This window comes from Ambystoma mexicanum, chromosome 5p (assembly GCF_040938575.1).
Source record: "Ambystoma mexicanum isolate Mex_15411 chromosome 5p, UKY_AmexF1_1, whole genome shotgun sequence".
Classification (NCBI taxonomy): Eukaryota; Metazoa; Chordata; class Amphibia; order Caudata; family Ambystomatidae; genus Ambystoma; species Ambystoma mexicanum.
The window spans coordinates 1,203,081,479-1,203,106,825 of NC_090930.1; the positions used below are offsets into that span (position 1 = coordinate 1,203,081,479).

The following is a 25,347-nucleotide window of genomic DNA, read 5'->3' on the forward strand; positions in this document are numbered from 1 at the left end:
GGAGCACACCACAATCAGCAGCCCCCAAAAGTTCGGGTGTTTTCAACCGCCCAGTCGACACTAAATGCGCAGTACTATAAAAGGCTATTTGTTACAATAAAAGTGGAGGATACTTTAGTTTGGCAATTTTGTGGGGTGGGAGGTATGTTGTGACAAGGATGCCCGAGCCACGTGAGGAAAAGAATGGAGACGCGTCCGTTTACGCGGCGACTGCCTCCTGCATGTTACAGAATTTTGGGGTCTTTCTGTGGCTTCTCTGTAACGCTGTCCGTATCCATGCATCCCAATACCTGTCACACAATGTTTTTAAATGTACCTTAAAACGTTCTACTCGAATTTGCACCAATTTCTAAACGTGGGCAAACATTACTGTGCGTTTTGGTTCATTCCTGCCCTGTCCTCTCCTTGTGGGTGGAATTTTGCTATTCGCCTTAACGAGGACGCTGGGTAGGAAGTTCTGCACATTTATTATTCTGTATCTGACGAAGGACTTCCAGTCTGACGAAGGACTTCCAGAGCCGTCTCCTCTCAGAGGGAACTATTTTATTTCTGCAAAAAGTAAAGCAGCCGCCATGCCTGCCACCCGCTGCTAGCGAAAACGCTGCGAGAGCCTGACTCAGACAACACCTTCGCCACTCACGCATGCGTGTCAAGCCCTTGCTGCGTGCGCTTGACCTTTTAAAAATTATGAACACATTTGGGGGCGGGGAACGTGATTTGGTACGTTTCGTACGGTACACGAGTCATTCTTGTACTCGCACACAAATAACATTCGGATATTAATTGAGAACAGAACAAATGAGAGAGTATTGTGCATTTTGGAGGACATGCTCACCATTATAAGGTTTTATACATTTTGGCCATTGTTTTCTTATGCTATTATGCTTAGTAAATGATATACGAATTGTATTTAATGGTTGTTGTTAGTATATTGAAGTGTCTATAGTTTTGTTTATTTCATGAAAGTTTATTGTTAATTGTATCACACTAAACTTAAAATAAAATAAAAACATCCGTGCCGTCTCTATTCTCTGGCTGTCTACACCTTAAGTTCAAAAACGTTCCACTACAGTATGGTCGCCTCTTTCTGTGACTAGCTCATGTCCTTCTTTCATTTCTATAACGTTTTTCTCCAATCCAATCCTGAGCCGATAAACGAACTTGGCCGAGTTAACGTTAGCCTGCGCCGCCTAAGTCTGATAGGCCGGAGTGGCTGGCGCCCATCACGCGTAATCCCGCACCCTCCCAGCAGAGGTAGTGGCGGCGTCGTTTTTTGGGAGAGTGGCGGCGTCATAGAGCGACCGGCACGAGAACAGCCCAGGCGCGAACGCTGGAGCGTGCCCACCTTTTATCCCTCACCCATAGGGCATGGGCCGCTCCTGAGCGGACCTCGATAGTACCCGCATGCCGGCGCCCCCTTAGCCGAGGATGCTGAAGATGAAGCTGCCCCAGAGGAAGAGCCAGCAGCACCAAAAGGCGGCGGGACCCGGTGAGGCTCTACTGCGGCGGGAAGCTATCTACGAGTGGTTCGGGCTGGGCTTGAGTCCCGCGCGCCGCCTCGAGTTCGCATGTGGACTACTGGGCCTGTGCAACCCTCTGGAGCTGCGCTTCTTGGGCGCATTTCTAGAGGATCTGGCGCGTCGCGACTGTCATTACTTGCGCGAGCCTGAGGCGCGCGCAAACGGCGTGCCGCCTGGGGGGGAAGGACCTTTGCCTCGGGAACCCCAGGCTGAGTTGCGTGAGCCCGCTGCCCGTGCACGACTTATCGTACACCTGGCGCTGTTGGGTTCCGAGAACCGCGAGGCGGCAGCGCGGCTCTTCCGCCTGTTGCCAGTTCCTCTCCCTGGGTTCTCCGTGGAGAGTGCGACCACCCAGGAGCGTGAGGAATTGCTGCTGCTTTACACCATGGCATCTCTACACCCTGCCTTCTCCTTCCACCAACGTCACACACTGCGCGCCCGACTGGAGCAGCTGCGGGGCTCCCTGGAACCGGCACTCAGCCCGCCTCCCCCACGCAGCCCACCCTGTCAGGTGAGTGAGCAGACGGCAGTTGCTTTTTGCCAGTCTCGATAAGGAAGACTACTATGTTCTATTGACCTGACATTCTTATGTTTTGCTGGGTCGCGCCCTCTCTACGGCGCTTCATTTTCATTGCTGAAATGTCAATTCCCCCTTCTGACCGGTCCTTTCTCCCGCTCCTTCCGTTTTCTGACGGGTTGCTGCCCCACCCCCTTTTCTGACAGGTTGCATCTTCTGCCTGATGTGCCCTCCCCTCTCCCCGTCTTTTCTGACAGGTTGCATCCTCTGCCTGGTGTCCGACCCCTCCCCCCCCCACCCCGTCTTTTCTGACAGGTTGCATCCTCTGCCTGGTACCCGACCCCCCCCACCCCGTCTTTTCTGACAGGTTGCATCCTCTGCCTGGTGTCCGACCCCTCCTCCCCCACCCCCTCTTTTCTGACAGGTTGCATCCTCTGCCTGGTGTCCGACCCCCACCCCTTCTTTTCTGACAGGTTGCATCCTCTGCCTGGTGTCCGAACCCCCAACCCCCTCTTTTCTGACAGGTTGCATCCTCTGCCTGGTGTCCGAACCCCCAACCCCCTCTTTTCTGACAGGTTGCATCCTCTGCCTGGTGTCCGACCCCCCCCCCCCCCATGTCTTTTCTGACAGGTTGCATCCTCTGCCTGGTGTCCGACCCCCCCCCCCCACCATGTCTTTTCTGACAGGTTGCATCCTCTGCCTGGTGTCCGACCCCCCCTCCCCCACCCCCTCTTTTCTGACAGGTTGCATCCTCTGCCTGGTGTCCGACCCCCACCCCCTCTTTTCTGACAGGTTGCATCCTCTGCCTGGTGTCCGACCCCCACCCCCTCTTTTCTGACAGGTTGCATCCTCTGCCTGGTGTCCGACCCCCACCCCCTCTTTTCTGACAGGTTGCATCCTCTGCCTGGTGTCCGACCCCCACCCCCTCTTTTCTGACAGGTTGCATCCTCTGCCTGGTGTCCGACCCCCACCCCCTCTTTTCTGACAGGTTGCATCCTCTGCCTGGTGTCCGACCCCCACCCCCTCTTTTCTGACAGGTTGCATCCTCTGCTGGTGTCCGAACCCCCACCCCCGAACCCCCTCTTTTCTGACAGGTTGCATCCTCTGCCTGGTGTCCGACCCCCCACCCCCTCTTTTCTGACAGGTTGCATCCTCTGCCTGGTGTCTGACCCCCCCCCACCCCGTCTTTTCTGACAGGTTGCATCCTCTGCCTGGTGGACGACCCCCCCCCCACCCCGTCTTTTCTGACAGGTTGCATCCTCTTCCTGGTGGACGACCCCCCCCCCACCCCGTCTTTTCTGACAGGTTGCATCCTCTGCCTGGTGGACGACCCCCCCCCGTCTTTTCTGACAGGTTGCATCCTCTGCCTGGTGGACGACCCCCCCCCCCCCCAACCCCGTCTTTTCTGACGGGTTGCATCCTCTGCCTGGTGTCCGAACCCCCCCCCCACCCCCTCCTTTTCTGACAGGTTGCATCCTCTGCCTGGTGACCGACCCCCCCCCCATCCCCTCTTTTCTGACAGGTTGCATCCTCTGCCTGGTGACCGACCCCCCCATCCCCTCTTTTCTGACAGGTTGCATTCTCTGCCTGGTGTCCGACCCCCCCCCCCATCCCCTCTTTTCTGACAGGTTGCATTCTCTGCCTGGTGTCCGACCCCCCCCATCCCCTCTTTTCTGACAGGTTGCATCCTCTGCCTGGTGTCCGACCCCCCCCCAACCCCCTCTTTTCTGACAGGTTGCATCCTCTGTCTGGTGTCCGACCCCCCAACCCCCTCTTTTCTGACAGGTTGCATCCTCTGCCTGGTGTCCAACCCCCTCTTTTCTGAAAGGTTGCATCCTCTGCCTGGTGTCCGACCCCCCACCCCCTCTTTTCTGACAGGTTGCATCCCACCCCCTCTTTTCTGACAGGTTGCATCCTCTGCCTGGTGTCCAACCCCCTCTTTTCTGACAGGTTGCATCCTCTGCCTGGTGTCCAACCCCCTCTTTTCTGACAGGTTGCATCCTCTGCCTGGTGTCCCCCTCCACCCCCTCTTTTCTGACATGTTGCATCCTCTGCCTGGTGTCCCACCCCCTCTTTTCTGACAGGTTACATCCCACCCCCTCTTTTCTGACAGGTTGCATCCTCTGCCTGGTGTCCGTCCCCACCCCCTCTTTTCTGACATGTTGTATCCTCTGCCTGGTGTCCGACCCCCTCTTTTCTGACAGGTATCCTCTGCCTGGTGTCCGACCCCCTCTTTTCTGACAGGTTGTATCCTCTGCCTGGTGTCCGACCCCCCCACCCCCTCTTTTCTGACAGGTTGCATCCCACCCCCTCTTTTCTGACAGGTTCCATCCTCTGCCTGGTGTCCCGCCCCATCCCACCCCCCTCTTTTCTGACAGGTTGCATCCCACCCCCTCTTTTCTGACAGGTTGCATCCTCTGCCTGGTGTCCCCACCCCACCCCCTCTTTTCTGACAGGTTGCATCCTCTGCCTGGTGTCTCCCCCCCACCCCCTCTTTTCTGACAGGTTGCATCCTCTGCCTGGTGTCCCCCCACCCCCTCTTTTCTGACAGGTTGCATCCTCTGCCTGGTGTCCCCCCCCCCACCCCCTCTTTTCTGACAGGTTGCATCCTCTGCCTGGTGTCCCCCCCCCCCACCCCCTCTTTTCTGACAGGTTGCATCCTCTGCCTGGTGTCCCCCCCCACCCCCTCTTTTCTGACAGGTTGCATCCTCTGCCTGGTGTCCCCCCCCGCCCCCTCTTTTCTGACAGGTTGCATCCTCTGCCTGGTGTCCCCCCCCCCCCGCCCCCTCTTTTCTGACAGGTTGCATCCTCTGCCTGGTGTCCCCCCCGCCCCCTCTTTTCTGACAGGTTGCATCCTCTGCCTGGTGTCCCCCCCACCCCCTCTTTTCTGACAGGTTGCATCCTCTGCCTGGTGTCCCCCCCACCCCCTCTTTTCTGACAGGTTGCATCCTCTGCCTGGTGTCCCCCCCCCCGCCCCCTCTTTTCTGACAGGTTGCATCCTCTGCCTGGTGTCCCCCCCACCCCCTCTTTTCTAACAGGTTGCATCCTCTGCCTGGTGTCCCCCCCCACCCCCTCTTTTCTGACAGGTTGCATCCTCTGCCTGGTGTCCCCCCACCCCCTCTTTTCTGACAGGTTGCATCCTCTGCCTGGTGTCCCCCCCACCCCCTCTTTTCTGACAGGTTGCATCCTCTGCCTGGTGTCTGTCCCCCCCCCCCCCGTCTTTTCTGACAGGTTGCATCCTCTGCCTGGTGTCCGACCCCCCCCACCCCGTCTTTTCTGACAGGTTGCATCCTCTGCCTGGTGTCCGACCCCCCCCCCAATCCCCTCTTTTCTGACAGGTTGCATCCTCTGCCTGGTGTCCGACCCCCCCCCCCCACCCCCTCTTTTCTGACAGGTTGCATCCTCTGCCTGGTGTCCGACCCCCCCCCCCAACCCCCTCTTTTCTGACAGGTTGCATCCTCTGCCTGGTGTCCAACCCCCTCTTTTCTGACAGGTTGCATCCTCTGCCTGGTGTCCCCCTCCACCCCCTCTTTTCTGACAGGTTGCATCCTCTGCCTGGTGTCCCACCCCCTCTTTTCTGACAGGTTGCATCCCACCCCCTCTTTTCTGACAGGTTGCATCCTCTGCCTGGTGTCCGACCCCCCCCCCCCCACCCCGTCTTTTCTGACAGGTTGTATCCTCTGCCTGGTGTCCGACCCCCTCTTTTCTGACAGGTTGCATCCTCTGCCTGGTGTCCGACCCCCTCTTTTCTGACAGGTTGCATCCTCTGCCTGGTGTCCGACCCCCCCACCCCCTCTTTTCTGACAGGTTGCATCCTCTGCCTGGTGTCCCCCTCCACCCCCTCTTTTCTGACAGGTTGCATCCTCTGCCTGGTGTCCCACCCCCCTCCCACCCCCTCTTTTCTGACAGGTTGCATCCCACCCCCTCTTTTCTGACAGGTTGCATCCTCTGCCTGGTGTCCCCCCCACCCCCTCTTTTCTGACAGGTTGCATCCTCTGCCTGGTGTCCCCCCCCACCCCCTCTTTTCTGACAGGTTGCATCCTCTGCCTGGTGTCCCCCCCACCCCCTCTTTTCTGACAGGTTGCATCCTCTGCCTGGTGTCCCCCCACCCCCTCTTTTCTGACAGGTTGCATCCTCTGCCTGGTGTCCCCCCACCCCCTCTTTTCTGACGGGTTGCATCCTCTGCCTGGTGTCCCCCCCACCCCCTCTTTTCTGACGGGTTGCATCCTCTGCCTGGTGTCCCCCCCACCCCCTCTTTTCTGGCGGGTTGCATCCTCTGCCTGGTGTCCCCCCCATCCCCTCTTTTCTGGCGGGTTGCATCCTCTGCCTGGTGTCCCCCCCATCCCCTCTTTTCTGGCGGGTTGCATCCTCTGCCTGGTGTCCCCCCCATCCCCTCTTTTCTGGCGGGTTGCATCCTCTGCCTGGTGTCCCGCCCCATCCCACCCCCCTCTTTTCTGACGGGTTGCATCCTCTGCCTGGTGTCCCCACCCCCTCTTTTCTGACGGGTTGCATCCCATCCCCTCTTTTCTGACGTGTTGCATCCTCTGCCTGGTGTCCCGCCCCACCCCTTCTTTTCTGACAGGTTGCATCTTCTGCCTGGTGCCTTCCTCTCTCCCCGTCTTTTCTGGCAGGTTGCATCCTCTGCCTGGTGTCCCGCCCCATCCCACCCCCTCTTTTCTGACAGGTTGCATCCCACCCCCTCTTTTCTGACAGGTTGCATCCTCTGCCTGGTGGCCCCCCCCACCCCCTCTTTTCTGACGGGTTGCATCCTCTGCCTGGTGTCCCCACCCCCTCTTTTCTGACGGGTTGCATCCCATCCCCTCTTTTCTGACGGGTTGCATCCTCTGCCTGGTGTCCCCACCCCCTCTTTTCTGACAGGTTGCATCCTCTGCCTGGTGTCCCGCCCCACCCCCTTTTCTGACAGGTTGCATCTTCTGCCTGATGTGCCCTCCTCTCTCCCCGTCTTTTCTGCCAGGTTGCATCCTCTGCCTGGTGTGCCCCCCCCATCCCACCCCCTCTTTTCTGACAGGTAGCATCCTCTGCCTGGTGCCCCCCCACCCCCTCCTTTCTGACAGGTTGCATCCTCTGCCTGGTGTCCCCCCACCCCCTCTTTTCTGACGGGTTGCATCCCACCCCCTCTTTTCTGACGGGTTGCATCCTCTGCCTGGTGCCCCCCACCCCCTCTTTTCTGACGGGTTGCATCCTCTGCCTGGTGCCCCCCCCCCACCCCCTCTTTTCTGACAGGTTGCATCCTCTGCCTGGTGTCCCCCCCACCCCCTCTTTTCTGACGGGTTGCATCCCACCCCCTCTTTTCTTTTTCACATTTTTTTTTATTAAACTTTTTTTTTTATTTGACTTGACAGCACAACAGAGAGCAGAGGGAGCCACACGGCACCAGCCTTAAAAACAAGCAACACAGATAGTGATCAGTACATATTGAGTAGAATAGAATGCATTGAGAGAAAAAAAAAAAGGGGGCGACGTACAGAGTATTAATAACTGCACCTGAAGGGCCAACATCTACTGGGAGCCTCCCGGGGAGGTAAGGGGAGGTCGATGGTGAGGCCATGGCAGCAATATAGTCTCGGAATCTCGGCCATATGTTCCTTGGCCTTGAATGTAAGTGCTGCATTGCGCTCCAGGACTGCTCACTGTCTTGAGCCCATGTGACTGATCTGAGCCATTGTGTATAGGTATGCGCTCTAGGGCGGAGCCAACATTGTAGCATGCAGCGGACTGCCAGTAGCGTGCAGAGACCTGCCAGTTTCTTAGAGTCACGAGGCAACTGAGGAAGGTCATGGAACAAGCAGTGCAGGGGGGTAGGGGTAATTGTGTGTTCCTGAATATCAGATAGTGTGGAGCAGATGTCCAGCCAAAATTGGGTGAGGGAGAGACAGTGTCATAGCATGTGTATATAGGAAGCTTGATCTATGCCACATCTGGGGCAGGTGGGAGGAACGGAGGAGAACATGCAATGAAGTCTAATAGGTGTATGATGGTACCTATGTAGGATCTTGAACTGGATGAGTTTAAATTTAGTGTTGTAGGACACTTCGTGGGTGCGAGCGCACATCCGGGACCATCTTTTGTCGGTGATCTCCGCACCAAGGTCTTCCTCCCACCTGCGCCTTAGTGCGGTGAAGTGGGGGGGGCAGCTCTAGTCTGTAACAAGGAATAAAGTCTCGATACTTTGCCTTTGAATGAGAGAAAGGAACAGAGCTCCGCCACTATGGGCTCGTCGGGTGGCAAGGCGGGGAAATCGGGATATGTGGACTTGATATTTTCACAGAGTGAGGAGTATTGTAGCCACACCGAGGGTCGGCGTCTGAGTGAGGAAGGGAGATCAGACCATTCGATAAGTTTCCTTGTTCGAAGGCGTTGGGGAGTGTCAGAAAGCCGGCATGGGCCGAGTGGGTGACCCCCGAGAGTGGAAGAAGTTCCATAATGGCAGATCACCGTGAAATGGGTGGAGTGCGTCGACCTTTGTCCAGAGTTTGGTCAAAGCCAAGGACGTACTAGCTACAGGGTTTGCAGAGTTTTAATCGGAGGAGGGGTGCGGGGGGGGGGGGAGATTGGCTTGAGGACCAGGGATCCAATCACTCGGTCACAGACCATTAGTTTCTGAAGGTGAACATGTGGGGGGGGATCGTTATTAAACCAGTATGCAGCAAATTGAGATTGGGCTACCACCCAGTATCTGACTAAATCTGGTGCACTGAATCCGCTAAGTGCCTTAGGGGGGGGTCAGTGTGGATAATTTGAGGCAGACTGCCCCTGAGTGCCAGAGGAAGGTATTACATATGGCGCAAAGCGTTTGGGGGAAAAAAGCATCCCCGGGCCACAGAGGCAGATTTGTGAAACGATACAATAATTGAGGTAATACAACCATTTTGAGTATTCCAACTCTGCCTGCTATTGAGAGGGGGAGTTTAGTCCAGCTGGAGGGGAGGTCCTTGCCTCTAGGTTAGTCAGGTAGCTCTGGTAGTTGTCGTCGCGTAGCTGTGCGCTGGGAGACCACCACCCCTAGGTAAGTGAAGCTAGACGGGGACCAGTTGAACCCATGTGAATGGGGGGGCTAGTGTTGAATCTGTGAGTGAAAATAAGGTAGACTTGGAGCAATTTACCTTCAAGCAGGATATGTGACAGGCCACATCCTTCAGTATGGGGCGAGGTTGGTTTCAGGAGAACGGATATACAGGAGGGCATCGTCAGCGTAGAGAGGGACATCGGCCCGGCCGGCTGCGCGCAACCCTGTGTGCGAGTGTGATTGTCGAATCATTTAGGCGAAGGGCTCCTTAGCTATGGCGAAAATGAGGGATGAGAAGGGGCAACCTTGGCGGGTGCCTCTGGATATCTGGAAGCGGCAGAGCATCTGTCTTCTGTGCGGATTCTGGCCGATGGGGCAGTGTAAAGTAGCTTTATCCAGGTATGGAAGTTGGGGCCAAATTTGCATTTCTCAAGAACTCGCCATAGGTACTTCCACGAGACTGAGTCAAATGCCTTCTGCATGTCCAACGTAGCTCCAACCGCCTGTGTGGACGGGCCGATTCTGTTGATGACATTAAAGAGCCTCCTTAAATTTAGGGAAGTGGACCTAACGGGGACGAAACCGGCCTGATCCGGGTGAATAATGTGGGGCATGTACGGTGCTAAGCGGTTGGCTAGTAGTTTGGCGAATATTTTAATATCGCTGTTAATCAACAAGAGTGGGCGCTATGAGCCGCACTGGGTAGGGGGCTTAACAGGTTTGAGGATCACTGTAATCAGTGCCTCCCAGAGGGACCGGGGAAGTATGCCCTTGTCGCACGATTCCTCCCATAGGGCCAGCAGGTGCGGCGCTAGTTGAGACTTTAATTGTTTATAAAAGTCCATCGGGAGCCCATCCGGGCCAGGGGCCTTCCCAGATGCCAGTGATTCGATGGCCTCGACGAGTTCCTCAGGGGTGATGGACCTTTCAAGGAAGCCGCTAGCATCGGCCGATAGAACAGATAAGGGAAGATTCTCTAAAAAGGAGTCGATTTCGGGAACCTGGGATCCGTCGGCCTACGAATATAGGGAGGTGTAGAACAAAAGGAACTCAGAATTGATGTCTTGGGGGGAGGTGGCGAGTGTGCCATCCGGTCTGGTAATGGCCGGAATATTAGGGGCACCGAGTTCCCGGCGCAGCAGTCTAGCCAGCATCTGGCCGGGGCGCTCTCCCTCGCCGTATTTCCTCGCTGACTGAGGGGAGTCTAGGAACCTAACCTCGGGATCGGCAAGGCCGCGGAATCTGTCCAGTTCGGATCCCAGCGCCGCCAGGGTGGCCGGGGAGTGATCTACCGCGTATTGGGATTCGTGGATGGCCAGGGTGGATTCACTAGTAGCAATATCGGCACGGATGCCCTTCAGGATGCCATAACTTTTGGAGATGGCGATCCCTCTTATGTGTTTTGAAGGATTCCCAGAGTACAGCTTGTGTCGATACCGAATTTGTGTTGATGTCAAAGTATTCCTCAATGGAGGATTCAAGCTCAGAAGCGAAAACCTGGTCAAGAAGCGCATGGGGACTCATCCTCCACTGTCTGGTTTTATTGGCATCCAAGCCCCAGTTTAAGGAGATAAGTACCGGTGAATGGTCTGATGGTGTCCTGGGGAGAATGGCCAGGTGAGACAGGGATCTGATCAGTACGTCTGTAATAAGCCATCTGTCTGTTGTGGAGTGGGAGTCATGCACTGAGGAACAAAAAGGAGTATGTACGGGCTTCAGGGTTCATTAGACGCCAGGCATCCATCAGTGCCAGACGGGGAAGTGTGGTAAGGATAGTATATGCTGCTTTAGTTAGTTGGCGAGGCCTAGATCCTGATCTATCAAGGGTGACCTCTAGTATTGTATTAAAATCCCCGCCCCATAAGATGGGGATCAGGGGGTAGCTTTTGAGTAAAGTGGCAAGGTGGAGGTAGAAATCAGGGTCGTCAACGTTGGGACCATACACATTCAGAATGATTATCTCCTGATGCTGTAATATACCAGTAATTAATACATATCTGCCAAGTGGATCTGTGTGGGAATGATGACACGTGAACTTCAGACTTTTGTGTATTAAGGTCAGGGTGCCACGGCTCTGAGTGGAATAGTTGGTATAATACCTCTGGGACCCCCATTGCTTGGCAAATTGTTCACATTGCTCCGAACGAGCATGGGTTTCCTGTAAACATAAGATCTTTACTCCGTGGCGCTTGGCGTGAAGCTGAGTTTGTCGCATTTGTTTTGTAATTGCCACATCCCCTGATGATCCAGCTCATGAAGGTCAGGTCGGTGCCAGCCATATCTCAGGGGGTAATGGTTGAATGGCTGCAAGGGGATTTCCAGTAAATGAAAGTTGTACGATCTGGGTGTATGCGGTCGCATATCTACATGTACAAAATATTTTGGTGTGGCGCATGCAGTGCCTCCGGTGGCTGTCCAGGCTTTTTTTTCTTTTTTTAACCATAACGTTCCCCCCCTCCCCCACCCACATCCCTCCCCCCAATCGGAGGGACGAAACCCAACCAGAACCAAAACAACCACAAGCTCTTGGGCATCAGCGCCCGGGGGTCTGTTAGCAGCCGGGCGATGGCGCGCCGAATAGGGGAGAGTGTGAGGAGAGTTATGCTATGCAATAGGATTAATCGGCGTATTTAGGGTAGGTGTGGGGTACAGCGGGGCCCAGGCCTTTAGATAGAGGACCAAGGGGAGCATAGGGGTGTAGCCGTGGGCCCCAATACACCGACATAGGAGCAGGGCGTAGTCCCAGTGTGGGCAAGTCGGTGTTCCGAGTTATAACCACCGGGGAGATCCGGCCATAGCGATAGTGGACAAAAGCTGGGAGCCCAACTGGAAGCGGATATTATCGCATACAGTGCAACAGTGTGGCTTGGAGGGCCACTTACACAAAGGAGTAATGGAGCAACATTGGCAAAACCAGCAACCAGTGAAATAACAGTTAACAAGTGGCCATCGTGGAGGGGCAGCGCAGTGGCGGTCCCATACGTGGCTTAAGTGCGGTAACAACCATTGAAAAACTTAAATCTTGCGTTAACGATGTTTAGATCAACCGGGAATGTGTTTGTCTATAAATTTCGAGGCCTCTTCCGGGATGGTGAAAATGTTTGGTTGGAGTGTTCGATCCTCAGTTTAGGGGGAAAGAGGATAGTATTTGACTCCTAAGTCTCTTTTTGACCGCAAGGAAGGTCTTGCGCTCCTGCTGCACAGCCACAGAGAAGTCTGGGTACAGGTGTATCCTCGCTGCCCCGAGACGCAGCTCTCCCTTGACCCTGGCCCCACAGAGCAGGGCCTCGCGGTCCCGAAAATTTGGGATTCTGGCTATGATGGGACGAGGCGGCGCTCCAGGCCTGGGCCTCGCGGTCAAGGAGCAGTGAGCCCTCTCCCCCACAAATTGTGCTGAAAGCTTGGGGTTGTCAAGGAGTGTTAGGAGGGTGCGCTCCACGTAATCCTCCATGGGCTCCCTGATGTTGTCCTCTGGTACGCCGATGATGCAGAGGTTATTCCACCTGGAGCGGGATTCGAGATCGTCATTTTTCTTTTTGACCACCGAGACCCGGTTGGTCAGAGTGGTCACGGTGGTACGTAGGGAACCCAGGTTGTCCTCTGCGGTGCCAACCCTTGTTTCGATCTTGGCAACTCTGTCTGTTCTTTCAATGTGGGCCTTTATGGATGAGATGGTCCCATTAATATTGTCCAGTTTTGTGTGCAGTGTGGTGAAGCCCTCGCGCATATACTCCAGCATTTCTGTGAGTCATCAGGGGTTGAGGATGTTGTGGCTGTCGGTGATTCCTCTGGCGGGTCGATCAGCGGTTTGGAGGGTGTCTTAGCGAACATATTTAATGAGCATTGTTTCTTCCCCAAGACACGCAAGGTCGGAGACGAGCCCACAGCAGCCGGAGGGGAGCACAGGCGTGATGACACAAGATCGCCAGACCAGGGACGTAGTGCAAGGGAGTATAGCACAGATTGCAGGCAGCCAGGGGGTCCGTGGATCAGTTCAACGGAGCACAGTTGAAGCGTCCTTATCTCTGCAGGGAGTTGAGAGCAGGGCAATCTGGCGGCTACCGGGCCACCACCCGTAGGTCTTAGGGCGTGGGGCCCATGAACAGCTAGCGCAGGCGTGGGGCAGCAAGTGGGTCCACAGATTGTAGCTCCATTCAGTGAGGGTGGTGAGTATCCTATGAATCAAACCCCGTTTATTCTGATGGCGTGGGCTTAAGGCAATGAGGGCACACAGGACAGCCTCTTAGTATAGTTGCACCACCTTAGGGAAGCAGGGAGACCAAGTTCATGTGCCCAAGAGAGGCTCAGCCACCCGACTGGAGAGTGTGGAGTGCCCAGGCCACGCAGTGCACACGGATGACTGCGCGGTTGAACCAGCAGTTTAAAGTGGCACTGTGAAGGAGCAGGGAACAGAATCCACCTTAGTTGCTGGAGTGGTGAGTTTATGAAGCGCTGGAGCGGTGAGTTTAGGAAGCGCTGGAGCATCGCACATCGGGCCAGGTGCTGCTCTGCATGGTCGCAAGAGGAGGGAGAATCAATGTCTGTGGCGCTGCAGCAGAGTCGTGCAGTGGGGCGTCCGCGGCCCGCCACACAGCGCGGGTACGAGGTTCATAGGATGTGCATTTGTCTCCCCAACAAGTGTGCTTGGGGAGGTGGGCACCTGCAGGAGGGAGAACGATGGCCCAGGCGCGATCCAGGCAGGCACATCTGGGGGGTTGCGGTGGGGTCAGTCCCCGGCACCAGGGGTCAGCGCCAACCTCCGCCGCCAGGTAAGGTAGAGGCTCCGGGATCAAGCGGGAGTGGAGGGAGGTGGCAGCGAGGCACCCAAGGGGCACACGGTCAGGCGAAGGGGATCTCTGGCGTCACCCGCCCTCCAGGCTCCCTACCTTGAAGTAGTCCGGGAGCAGCGGGGGGGGGTGGCAGGGGGAGGGCGGCAGGCGGGCTTCAGGCAACAGGGGTGGCCGTGGTGAGCTAGCAGGAGGTGCCGGAGCTCCACAGCCTCCGGATCACACCGTCCTGGAGTGCGCAGCAGCCGCACACGGAAGGGCCAGGGTCCCAAGGCCGCCCCCAGTGATGGAAAGGGGCGACGGAAGCAAGCCCGCCGGCTGCCACAGCACAGCGCGCCTCGGGCTCGACGCCCCTCCCCCACAGCGGCCCCACAGCGCCGCGCCCTCAGGTGATGGAGAGAGCCGCGGTTCACTGAGCCGCGAGGCGGGGGGGAGCAGGGAGCAATAGCCCAAGTCCAGTCAGGCAGAGCAGTCGCGCGTCCAGGACGCGTTTAGTCACAAATTTCTGCAGGGATGTGCCGGAGAAGTTCCGGAAGAGGGAACAGCAGTTTCCAGTCTATCAGACGGAGTTAAGGGTGCGGAAGCGGGGTTTGTACACTCTCCCCATACGGAGCTCTCACTCTAAGCGGCCATCTTGTTTCGGCTCAACAGTGCCCCCCCACCCCCTGTTTTCTGACGGGTTGCATCCCACCCCCTGTTTTCTGACGGGTTGCATCCCACCCCCTCTTTTCTGACAGGTTGCATCCTCTGCTTGGTGTCCCGTCCCCCCACCCCCTCTTTTCTGACAGGTTGCATCCTCTGCCTGGTTTCCCCCCACCCCCTCTTTTCTCACAGGTTGCATCCTTTGCCTGGTGTCCCCCCCCCACCCCCTCTTTTCTTACAGGTTGCATCTGCTGCCTGCCCCTACGCCATTTCTGCCCCCCACCCCAATTCCTGGCTTTTTTTCCGATGTCCACCCCCCCATTTTTGACGGGTTACATCCGCTGCCTAACTCCCCCATTTTTGACAGGTTACATCCGCTGCCTGCAAAATCCCAACCCCCCCCCCCACCCTATCTCCTCTTGTGACTGGGTGCTTCTGCCGCCTGGCCCCTCTTTTCTGACCATGCTCCTTCAACCAGGTTGCTTCTGCTTAACCCCCCCCCCTCCATTTTGGGTGGAATGCTTCTGCCGCTGCCTGTTTTCTGGCTGGTCCCAGCATGCACCAGTTGCAGGTCCATTCCATCTCCACTCTTCTCCTATCTGCCTTTTTTTATATGCGTATTCTGCTGCTTGTATCATTTTTATTACCAGGCTTGTATTTTAGATGGATATGAAGTATAATGTTGTGATGTTGTGTATATTTACTAAGCTGTATTAGAATGGTAGGACCTTCCTGAAAGTGATAGATACTTGTGTGGGGCAGAAATTATTAATAGATCACTGCATTATACTATGGAATAACTATTGTTATAAGTTAGAGCTTTGACAACTAACGAAACCTAGCAAATGGATCTTTGCATTAGATAGAACCTTTTCACTTTTGAAATGTAGGTAGGTATGTCGTTTATTGGAGCCTGTGGAGGTATACTTTATAGCCCCCGGTCACTGGAGTTTTACAATTCATTTTAGATGTTGATCTCTAAACTTGGCGAGCAAAGTAAGATGATAATTTAAACATATTGCTGCATCCTTATTCTAACCATTGATGGTCAACGGTTTCACTAAATGAAGATGCACATTTCCTTCAACATGTTCAGGACTGCAAATGGGTAGTAAACCAGGATTGACAAAGAAAATTTTTACTTTGCAGTAAAAACGAGTTCATGAGCTTTATCACACTTGGGTAGATGGTATGGCTTCAAAAGTTGCACTCGCCACTAGCCGTTGGCTTGTGATTAAATGACTCTTGGCGATTGAGAAATGGTGTGCTTTCTGAATAGAGTGGAAGTTGTGAGTGCCTTTTGTATGGCTTGATAATGCTTGCAACTGACATTTTTACCCATTGCTTATAGGGAATGGGGAGGGAGCAGTGGTCGGAATTAAGATGGTAAAAGCAGGAGCTGAAAGCAGCTCCTCGATATCCAGCATTAACCAGTGAACGGGAGCTACCATGGCGGGACGTTTTTTAAAAACCTTTTTGTGTTTTAGTATCTCACACAACTTTACAACACATCACATTCATAAAACATGAAAACAATTTCAGATAAATACTTCATTAGTCTATATTAAAAACTCAAGACATTTGAGATCATACAAAAAGACCGAAAATCATGTTATAAATTAGATCAAAGAACAACAATTCATGAATCCACAATACAGTACCAAAATACATTAAAAGAACTACTGAGAGATACTCTAAGAACCTTAACAAAATAAGATACAAGGATAATTCATACCATATTCACAGAAAAGATGATCTCAAAGTGCATTGTTGAGATTGCAGTGAGATCATTTCGCCCAATTAGGAAATGCCACCATAGTACTTCCCATGACAGAGCGGTGAAGCACCATAAGATTTTCAAAATTGAGTTGTGGGAGGCTGAAGATGAACATTCAATCAGCAAATGTTTCCATGACACTATAGATGCACAACATCTAAATTTGCCCGGCCATTGTTTAAATTGTTGGTATCACTTTCAATAAATTTTGATACACATTTTTTTTCAAATTGATTTGTTTCTCTTGACAATCTTTTTCTTTTCTATATTTATTTTTAAACCTGCAGCTGTCCGAAACTTTTCAATTTCATGTACCACTGCTTGCAATGTAATCAGGGTCATAGGCTAGGAGCAGCATATCTGCGTATGCCATAGTTTTGTGTGGGACAAGTCTATCCCATGGAATGGTGTCTGTCTGATCTTGGCAAGGAGTGGCTCCAGATGCAGTGCATATAGAAGCGGCGACAAATACCGGCCTAGTTCCCCCTCAGGTGGCCTCCCCCCATGAGGCCGGGGTGCCAAGCTTCTGGAACTTTCTGCCGCTGTGAACCCAGCGCTATTCCTGAGGTGTCACCAATCCGCTGCTCCATTGATTTGACTGGGCTCCTCGTCAGCTCTGAAGCCGTCCGGCCCCCGCCCCGAGAGTTCCTCCAGGGTCCGTTTGATGTCTGTCACCTGGCGCCTCTCGCCTTCCTGCTCAAAGATGAGTGCAAAAGGGTATCCCCATCCATCTTACCCACTTTTCTCTGAGCCATCTGGTCAGAGGGCCACATTTATTGTGCCTGAGAAGTGTTTGGGCTGCGAGATCTTGGAAGCTGGCCACTTAAGAGCTTTCATATTCAATGTCCCCATGCGTCTAGCCTTCTCCAGGACATCCACCTTGTCTCAGTAGTAATGTAGCTTTTCCAGCATGGGGTCTGGCATGGATTCACATGCTCATGAATATTCCCCGTCGTCAGGCTGGGAATCCTCGGTAAAGAAAAAATCAGTATCAGTTTTGTTTCTGATCTGTCTTTCGTAGCAGTAACCAATCACTGATCTCTGCGTCATACTGACCACAGCCAATGACTGCCCTGTACCTAAGCCCCGCCTCTGGCAGCCATCTTCAGATTTGGTAGCACGTGAAGTGGCAGTATGACCAAGTGAAGAGCCGCAGAGGGGAAGGTGGGAGGGTTCACATGTGAATCCATGCCAGACCCATGCTGGAGAACAACAGTTACAGGTAAGTAACTTGTTCCTTCTCCAGCATGGGGTCTGGCATGGATTCACATGCTCATGAATAAATAATACATAGCAGTACACCCATGCACAACCACGGGAGGTGGCAAAGGCTCAACATTAAGCATTACATCAAACTGAACATTAAGCAATTCTTACCTCCTCGCCAGGCTCACCTTAGGCGAACAGGTTGCGCAGCACTGCTTGGCCGACCCTGGACTCCTCCCTGGAATCCCGATCGACGCAGTAGAATTTCGTGAAGGTGTGCGTCGACCTCCACGTAGCAGCCCTGCAGATGTCCAGCAAGGGCACACCAGATAGGAACGCCGTGGTAGCTGCGATCGCTCTGGTGGAATGGGCTCTCGGACGGCCAGGCAGCGGACGGCCAGTAACAGACATGACTCTAGACACACTCTTCCTGAAGTCTGCGTTCCTGTTCCATTCATCATCCACATTCCAGACCCCACTACAAGGCTATAGCATTGCTGACCCTACTACAGGGCCCATTGCAAAACCCAAGCAGTGCTGATCCCATTCCCAGCAAGGCCTCCATTCTGAAAACCCACTAATCTCCCATTAAAAAGGGGAACGCTGTGGTACCTTTTGCATCCTGATCCAGCCTGGCTTGCTGCCCACTAAATTCATGCCTGCTGCCATCCAGCTGACCTTTAGTATCCAGTGACCAGAATTGCCATTCTAGTCCAGTGCCATCCGGTGACCAGAACTGCCCAGCTGTTTGCCAGGCGCGCTGCCGTGTAGTGACCAGAACCGTTGATGGTCCAAAAATCCCAAAACTAAAAGTGGACTGAGTATAAATCACCACACCATAGAAACACATTGCATACCTTGTCTTGCCTTTGTCCTTATCCCACTCTAAGCCATCCTATCCTTATACTGATAACTTGTAAAACAGTCAGAATTATCCATGCAACCCTGCCCACGACTTCTAGTGCTAGCGCCATTTCTCTTTCAATTTTTCTTGTGTAATCCTAAACCATTAGTCATATTTCGAGTGATCGGACTGGTTTTCCCCAGGGTTGGGCGCTGGGGTGACAGGGTTGAATTCACAAATCAACCTTGGATCTTACTGTGTCCATCTTTGGTGGTCTAGTCTGAATACTCTAGAGTAAAACTTATCTGATCACAACTGATTTCGTTTCCTATTTCACGGCTTCAGTTTGCCCAATGTGCACCTTCTTGCATAACTCATCGAGTTTCATAGCTAGAGACCTATTTTCAACTCTACAGTGTCCCTGTGATATCCATCTATCCCCGCACTACAAATCGGAGTATTTCACCCGTTTTTATTAAAAACAAGTTGGGTAATTTAAAGCGGGAATTAAGAAAATGCAACTTTTACACGTGTCATTTGACAGCAACATGTTTTAAATTTTCCACTCAGTTTTCAATTATATACTCTTGGTAATCCATTGCTTATGATCGTTTGTGTCTAGGCATTGTTGCTTTAGTGAGAAATTATATTTACCTTAGAATTTTAACCGCATATTAATTATTTTTGTCCATTTCTGAGTGTCATTTTATAACATTGCAAGGGGTTTAAAATCAGTTTTCCACTCTTATTTGGTGAGGGAAGGTCGGATTTGGATTCCGTTTTCTGCTTCTTATTCCCGATTACCTGCTGCGTCTTTCGATCCACTCAGAATTGATTTGTGGGTTGAGGGAACATTGCAGGGGGGAAATCCTAACTTGGGTGCTATCTTTCCTAAATCAAAAAGTAATCCTATTCCCTGGTGTTTTGTATATGTTCCACTAGAAGGTTAAACCAAGTGTATTGCTTACATTCTCATTGTAATTATCACCCCATTGGTGATTGCTGCCCCATATTAAAAATGTTATGATTTCTTTTGAATTTAAAAAGAAATAAATATTGCATTTACCAACCAGCCTGGTTCATGGTCCATTGTGACCCAGGGTATTTGAAAATGGGGTGTGATAGTTGTGTACCATCTCAAATGGAACCTGCATAAAATAAGGAGAAAGGCATCTCAGTTTTGCGCTACATTCTAGGCAGAGACCAAAGTGTGTGTCCCCTGATTGAAATCCTTAACAAATTAGTCTGGATTCACCAATCACAGAAAAAGTGTGAACTTGCAGCTGCTTGGCAAAGCAATTAAACGTCTTAAAAGATGGCATCCACATATGACCCATGGATAGCAGAAACATTTGTATCGAGGGTGGAGTTCCTGGCTCTTGAAGCTCTTTTTCTTTAACATGTGTGAAGGACAACTTCTTTGCTCGCAGGTGGAGTGGAAACCTTGGTTAAAAAAAAAAAAAATTAAAAAAAAGCCATGAAGTCAGTGATATGGCAAACGGGGATGCTCAGCCACAGTAGAAGGTATACTGCCAGCATTATGTAACACTTGTTTCAGAAAGTCTGTCCAAAAGAATTTTCATTAAGTTAGCAATCAGAAACACTTTTCGTTTCCAGATTGGCAGACCTGCAGTACTTCCCTAAATTGTGAAGATGTAGTCAAGAGCGGCATATTCGTCCTCATCTTGCACACCAATCATCATCATCATTTGTCAGATCTCCATCTATTTTGCAGGCTCCTGAATTGGAAGAGGATGATTGCATGGAAACATCGTGGTAACCATCTGGAGTGGGTTCCAGGTGATCCATCGAACTGGTCTGGTGCCTCTCCTGGGTGGTATTGCCGGCAAAACAGCAGTTCTGGAAGCTTTCAGATTACTTGTACTGCTGGGCTGTAGGACGGGCCAGGCAGAATTTTATCATGGATCTTCTCTAGGACCCAATCTTCTGTTTTGAGAGGTTCCATGTAATGTCCCCGCAAAAAATGTCAAAAGTGTTGCCTGCAACCCCTGAATCTTTTTTTTCCTTACAAGTAGAGCAGGGTATATCCCCGCAACCCGTCCCCATACATGTCACCATATATAATGTTGCCAATGGATTTTCCCGGCGACATTATGTATGGGGACATTATTCGATACCCTTTGAGAGTGGTCTCAGGACTGGCCTCAGCAGCTCCCACCTGGAGGGATTCCCTCAGCAGCGATGTTGCCAGCAGTTGCTCTTTCATATAGAGGGGGCAGGGGAAAGTTCAGATCAGGCAAAAACCTCTTTCCCCCAAACAAGAGTTCAAATGGAGTCTTACTGTTGCATAGATACTGATGGTGAATGATTTAAACTGCTGCTAACTAGATGCACGTGATCTACCCAGGTACCTCTCCCCATCGAAAGGATGCATTTAGTCAAGCACAACATTGAGTGGTTTGCCCTTCCTATGAGCCCATTTCCTCTCTGGAGAAAACGGGTTTAGAAAAGTGCACCCCTGATTCCCCAAGCCTCAATGCCAAAAGCTGGACCATCAGTATGGAGCGTTTGAGTTGCTGTCATGGCTACTACACCATGGAGTGCCGATTTGCAGTCTGCTCTTTTGAGGAATCATTCAGCTGAACCGAGTGCAAGAATCCACTATTACTAGAATATATTTGTACTTTTTATTGTTTATAGTGGGCCTATATGATCCAGATTTTGAATCTAAAAAAGGAGCCCCTTTAGGTTTTTTGCTGTGGTCCACAGTAGTCTTCCGACATGTGTCACAGTTCGCCATGTAGACTTTAACCTGTTGCCTTAATCCTGGCCACCAATATCCATCAAGGAGCAGCTGTGCAGTTGCAGGAAACCCAAAATGGGTAGCTGCAAGTCCAGCATGTTTGGCTGCTATTAGCTTTTCCCCGTCTGCTCCATTAGGGATTTTTATTTGAATAGGATCCCCTTTTTTCATAGGAATTGCGACTGTTTTATTATTCTCAATGTCAAATATAATTACTTGGGAAACCTTTCAGCCTGGGTATGATACCCAAACAATCTTCTTTTAGTTCCTCATCCATTACAGTTGCTGAGCAAGTTATGACTGCTATTGTTTTTCACTGTGTGCTCTTTGGCAGATTTATCTGCCAATGCTATGAATGTGCCCTTTCGTATGTGCTCCTGTGTGCATCAGCCATAGCAAAGGGGAAGTCGGTTTATGTCCCACATTTGTTTCCAGAGTTGCCTGGAAGCAATAGTTGTATGCCTAATGTCTCTTAAGTAATTTTGAATCCACCAATACAAATCAGCGTTATAAGCCCCGACAATGCAATCTGAATCCGAGACTACTAGTGTGGGCTTCTGCAAGTCTGCTTGGTGCAATGCAAGCAAAAATCTGTGCAATTCAGCAGTCTGAGCAGACATGTCTCCCAGATGCTTTGTTGCAATATCAGTATGTATAAATGCTTTGTGTAAAATGTCCATATTTGGAACGTGTTCCAACAGCTGGTATGGCAGAGCCGTCACAGCAAATTATTTGGAAAAAAAACAATGTCAGGCAGTGAGGCATCTGGTTCTGTATCAATTGTCCAAGTCAATCCACTCATTCTTTGCAATTCTGCTTTATAATGATACTTTACATCTAGAGCATGTTTAGATGCGGACCACTGAATCCATCGAATATGTAATGCATTTACATTGGGCACCCTAGCTTTTGTGGCAGCCTCAAATCGAACTAAAGGTACATTTATGTGTATAGTTCTATTGGCCGCCAACAGCCTTTCTTTCAGAAAGATCTGAACTGAAGAAAGACTTTTCCTCAGGTGTAAATCTTAATTCAGGTGTGGAATATACATGCAATTTATATGCAATTGTTTTAGTCTCCCCTAGATTACAAACTATGTGAAAGCATCATCTTCCACCAATAGGTTTATTTCTAAATCTTTTTCTGTCTGTCTTGCAAAGGACCAGTTTGAGTCATTAACGAGTACACATGGTGCAGAATGTGAGTGTGTTCTGCATCCAATGTGCTGCTTTGAAATTTGGTTTTATCAAAGCATACAAAAGGTTCAGTAGCTCTGCAAAATTAGACACAAGGTCTGCCAAAATTCAAAAGCCCTAAAATGGCCTGCAATTGCCTAAATGTTTAGGGGGGGGGGTCGTATACTGGCACATTACTCAAGAAAATCTGCTGAAAAGCCTCTGCCCTCATCTGTAAGAGTGAACCCTAAGAAGGCAACCTCACGATGAGCCATTCGTGAAGTTAATCGGGTACCCTTTTGCAGCCAATGTGCGAATGACTGCGTCTACTTGTTGCAAGTGATGGGAGATTCTCCGGCTGATGTAAATGTCATCTAGATATTGCCAGCAGTTAGGAATCTGCCAACAAACTCTGTATTCTAATTAAGAATGTGCTGGGTGAATTCTTATACCCCTGCATTATTCTAGTGAATAGGAAATGCGTTCCCTTACAAGTGAATGGTGTATTTCTGGCTTTCTACACTTAAGGGTTGTGTGAAATACCCATTGCCTAGGATCAAGGTTTGCTTTATATTTGCATGTGTGTAAATTGGCTAGTATTCCAAACTGTTGGTTTGGAACTGCCTCAGTCTTACAATGTGCATTCAAAATTCTAAATTCCACAATAAAACGATAAGTGCCATCAGGTTTTAAAACAGGCAGAACCGGACTGTTATGTGGGCTTGCTTGCTCTGTAATTACTCCCTGGCCCATTAGTTGGTCCACTACGGTTTGCATGTGGACAATTGCTTGCGGCTTGACTGAATACTGCCTCTGGTGGGGGTGGTTTCAGCACTGGAACAACATGTGCTGGACATTCCAGACCATGCCCTACAAACAGCTGCACTGCTACCCAGGTCTTGTGCATATTTCTGTACTAGTTCCCCACTCACTTCTTTTGAAAAGGCAGGCATCACTACCTCTTTACCCCTCAGTGCTAGTCTTACATACAATGGTGGCCACTTATGAAAAAGTCCTTTATATTGCATATGTAACTTTAGCCAAAACAGTGCTTCAATCTCTTTGGGATTTTCACCTTCCAGCTGAATGGTTACAAAATACACTTCATTATTTGCCAATGTATGCCCAGTGGGTGTAGTTCTTTGTGCATTTCTGTGTGCCCTTGTATGCTCCAGCAGTGCCTTGTGGCTGCATTCAAATATGGAAATCAGACCCAGAGTCTAACAGGACCTCTATCCAGTCAGTGTGTTGCTTAGTCTTGGTAATGATTTGATGAGTGTGTGGACTCTGCATTCTGTTAAACTTGCAGGGCTGCAGTGTGTTTTCTCAACTTTCACGTCCTCCCCTCCCCCCCCCCCCCCTCAGTTTTAGAAGACTGCCGTTCTGCAATGGATGGGAATATTGATTTCCTGATGGGCCATCTTCTGCACCCACCTAACCTCTTGATACGTTTTTTTTAGAAAAATGTTATGCTGCACTCCTCCCCAGCCCCTCTCACTTGAAATGGATTGGCAAGTCTGCTGCTCTTCCTCCTTTTCCCTCCCCTTGTGCTGGGCTATACCTACCAAGTGACATGGCGGCGCTGCGCACGCAAGTTCCTCATATCCGCTGTTTGGCACAGTGAGAGCTAGAGCTAGCATGTCAGTTCGTTCAAGGTGGAACTCCTATTTGAAACTGTTAGATGGGTTTTTGCATCTCAAAGTGGGATCACTGTACCAGTTTAGTAAATGCCTTCACTTCACTCTATGGCATCTGTGAAGTTCTACAGCATCGTAAGGCTATTTTAGCCATCTGTCTATTATCAAGGGATAGCTTTCTTACTTGGAACTTATTTTTTACCACTGTACCCGATGGACTTTGTGAATATGAAAAATGCATGTCAATTTCCTGTTCTTGAATTCTTATCAGATAACACCTTTGTGAGGTTAAAAGGCTGTTATTCAGAGAACACTTAATGGTGTTAAGTCAAACAGGTTGCTAGCTGACATTTGTGGTCGGCCGATCTGCCAGCCCAGGAAACGCACCATTTCCTAGACATTGGCTGACCTTGCAGAGTTTACGAACACTTGTTCCTTAAGTGTCGTACACAGCATATGCATCATTAAATTAGATGTTAAAGCATGGAGTATGTTTAAAGAACACGGCTACATGTTTTAGAAGATATGAAAAGCTATCTCAAATTAGTCTGAGTTCATGTCCGAGGCAAAAAACTCAAAACCAATAACCTACAACAGGAAGGAAATTCAGTCAGAACCTCCAGACCCAATGCTTCAGAAAGCTTATCTAGAGGCAGTCACTCTTTCCCCAATTAGCGCTCAGCTGGAATTGGATATCACTCGAGATGCAATCCAAAAGGTCATAGGCTACCTTCCGCTGAACAAATCACCAGACCCGACAGATATCCAGCCTTAGTTTATAAAATGTATCGGAATATATTAGCTCCTAGACTAACCATCTATATAATTCCTTTATACATTCGGGTCGCATTTCCCCCACCATGGAGGAAACAAAAATGTAACTATTCCCAAAACAGCAAGGATCTGAGCAGCTGTGGGTCATGTAGTCCAATAGCTTTAATAACCGGACGCAAAAATGTACACTACAGTCTTAGCCAATAGGATGGAGGATTTGCTGCCTCAATAATACATTCAGACGAATCGGGCTTCATAAACGATGCCAGACACACGCCAATACAAGAACGTGTCCTATCCTAGAGAAAGTCGAAAAGAAAAATATCCCAGCTGTCCCATCTCTAGACGCTGAGAAAGCCTTCGACCGGGTTGAATAGCATCTTTTTCTGACCTTGGCAAAGGGGTTTGGCCCACAATTCATAGACTAAATAAAGGCTAATTACATACAACCCAGTGCTAGATTATGTATTATTGGCCACTTCTCTCTCCCAGTTGCCCTACAACGTGCCAGGCAGTTCAATCTTTCCCTACCCCAAGAGAAATTCAAGATGATCACTCCTGGCCAGATTCGCTCCTCTTCGTCATGCGGGCGATTTGCTCAGCGTGGTGGATCTTCAGGATGCGTACATGCATATCCTGATTTGGAACCCACACAGGAGATACCTCCAGTTTCGGGT

At 51.0% G+C, this 25,347-nt stretch overlaps 1 protein-coding gene across 2 annotated transcripts in view; it reads left to right on the plus strand.

The window, feature by feature from the left end:
- Positions 1 to 1,178: 1,178 nt before the first annotated feature.
- Positions 1,179 to 25,347, plus strand: part of ZCCHC2 (zinc finger CCHC-type containing 2) — a 762,062-nt gene continuing 737,893 nt past the window's right edge. The window contains exon 1 of one of the 2 annotated variants that reach the window (XM_069613675.1): positions 1,179 to 2,031. In XM_069613675.1, coding sequence (XP_069469776.1) covers positions 1,429 to 2,031 — 603 coding nt within the window. In that variant the 5' untranslated portion in view covers positions 1,179 to 1,428. The remainder of the gene's footprint in view (positions 2,032 to 25,347) is intronic. The other variant, XM_069613676.1, reaches the window with a different exon arrangement.